This window comes from Panthera tigris, chromosome A1 (assembly GCF_018350195.1).
Source record: "Panthera tigris isolate Pti1 chromosome A1, P.tigris_Pti1_mat1.1, whole genome shotgun sequence".
NCBI classification, from domain to species: domain Eukaryota; kingdom Metazoa; phylum Chordata; class Mammalia; order Carnivora; family Felidae; genus Panthera; species Panthera tigris.
In genome coordinates this window covers 85388109-85389897 of record NC_056660.1, presented here as the reverse complement: position 1 = coordinate 85389897, position 1789 = coordinate 85388109, and the positions used below count along the sequence as shown (strand labels likewise).

General features: G+C 35.9%; 1 protein-coding gene across 1 annotated transcript; it reads left to right on the top strand.

Annotated features, from left to right (window-relative positions):
* The first annotated feature begins 490 nt into the window (after positions 1 to 490).
* LOC102956325 (olfactory receptor 2L8-like) lies at positions 491 to 1423 on the top strand. Its single transcript, XM_007092951.2, has one exon. The coding sequence runs from the start codon at positions 491 to 493 to the stop codon at positions 1421 to 1423; it is 933 nt and encodes a 310-aa protein (XP_007093013.2).
* Positions 1424 to 1789: the final 366 nt, after the last annotated feature.

Below are 1789 nucleotides of genomic sequence, written 5' to 3'. Positions count from 1 at the left end.
GTCTAAATAGTATAAAATAAACACACATGAGCCAAACCCATATTAACTAAATTATTAGTCAACTTGTGGTCAGTCTTGGCAATAAGATTTATGCTTAACTCAAATTAAGCTTTAATATTTTAGATATGTGAATTTATGAAGAGCATAAATTACTCATATCATGTTTATGATATGTATATGATATATGATCATATTGCGTATATGATATGTATAAATACACGGTGGGTATTTATATTTGCCTTTTATTATTTCATAGATTCTTTTCAGAAGAATTTGAATGCATATGCTTATCACCTTGCCTTGTGACTTTGTGAAACAACACAGAACTTCTTTCTCAAAGTAAGAAATGTTGATTATTTAAGGAACTAGATATTTCATAAAAGCTTCAGAATTAGACTAAAATAGTTTGGATAAAATGTAAAAACTCACATTTCTTTATTTTTCACACCATGAGTTTTTCTTTTTCTTCAGGAAAACCAATGAATAGAAAATGGAAAATAACAACCAAACATTAACAGGCTTCCTTTTATTGGGGTTGTTTCCACCATCAAGAATTGGGTTGTTTATTTTCATTCTCATTGTTATCATTTTCCTAATGGCTCTTTTTGGAAACCTGTCCATGTTTCTCCTCATCCTCCTGGACGTCCATCTCCACACACCCATGTATTTTCTACTTAGTCAGCTCTCCCTCATGGACCTGAACTACATCTCCACCATCGTCCCCAAGATGGCATCCAATTATCTCTTTGGAAACAAGTCTATCTCCTTTATTGAGTGTGGGGTACAGAGCTTCTTCTTCTTGACTTTAGCAGGTGCAGAAGGGTTACTATTGGCCTCTATGGCCTATGATCGCTATTTGGCTATTTGCTTTCCTCTTCATTATCCCATTCGTATGAGCAAAAAAGTGTGTGTGTTGATGATAACAGGATCTTGGATAATGGGCTCAGTCAACTCCTGTGCCCACACTGTATATGCCCTCCATATCCCTTATTGTCGATCCAGGTCCATCAACCGTTTCTTCTGTGATGTGCCAGCCATGCTGACTCTGGCTTGCATGGACACCTGGGTCTATGAGTACACAGTGTTTGTGAGCACCACACTCTTGATTGCATTTCCTTTCATCGGCATTGCATGTTCCTGTGGCCGAGTTCTCCATGCTATCTGCCACATGCACTCAACAGAAAGAAGGAAGAAGGCCTATTCGACCTGCAGCACACACCTCATTGTGGTGACTTTCTACACTGAACCCTTTGTTTACATTTACCTATGCGCAAGACGGCTGAGATCTCCATCAGAAGCCAAGATTCTGGTTGTCTTCTACATTATTCTGACCCCAATGCTCAACCCTATCATTTATATCCTGAGAAACAAGGAGGTGATGGGAGCCCTGAGAAGAGTGATTCAGAGGATCTGCTCTATATAAGTTTGACCAAGTTCTCTTTAATCCTGCTGCCTTAAAATTCCATCCTTTTCACCTTTTACAATCATTAGGAGCAATGACATTCCAGAATGAAGACAGGGATTATATTAATCTAGAAAATTGAAATAATTGAGATTTGACAAAATAATTTTATATTTTTTTATTTGTTTGTTTTCTTTGTGGTAATTTTTCAATAAATAGAAAGAACAAATATTTTCTCTTACCCTGTGGGTAGTAAGATTTTATTAATATATTGAAATGATAATGGAAACAATCCAACATGATGGTATTACACATTACAATAATTCATATATACTTAACATCTCTTCCCAAATGGCTAAAATAGAAAAAAATAACAGAAAGTGTTAT

Excerpts from the sequence above, each read along its gene's own strand:
- LOC102956325 (XM_007092951.2), top strand. The coding sequence starts at position 491 with ATGGAAAATAACAACCAAACATTAACAGGCTTCCTTTTATTGGGGTTG.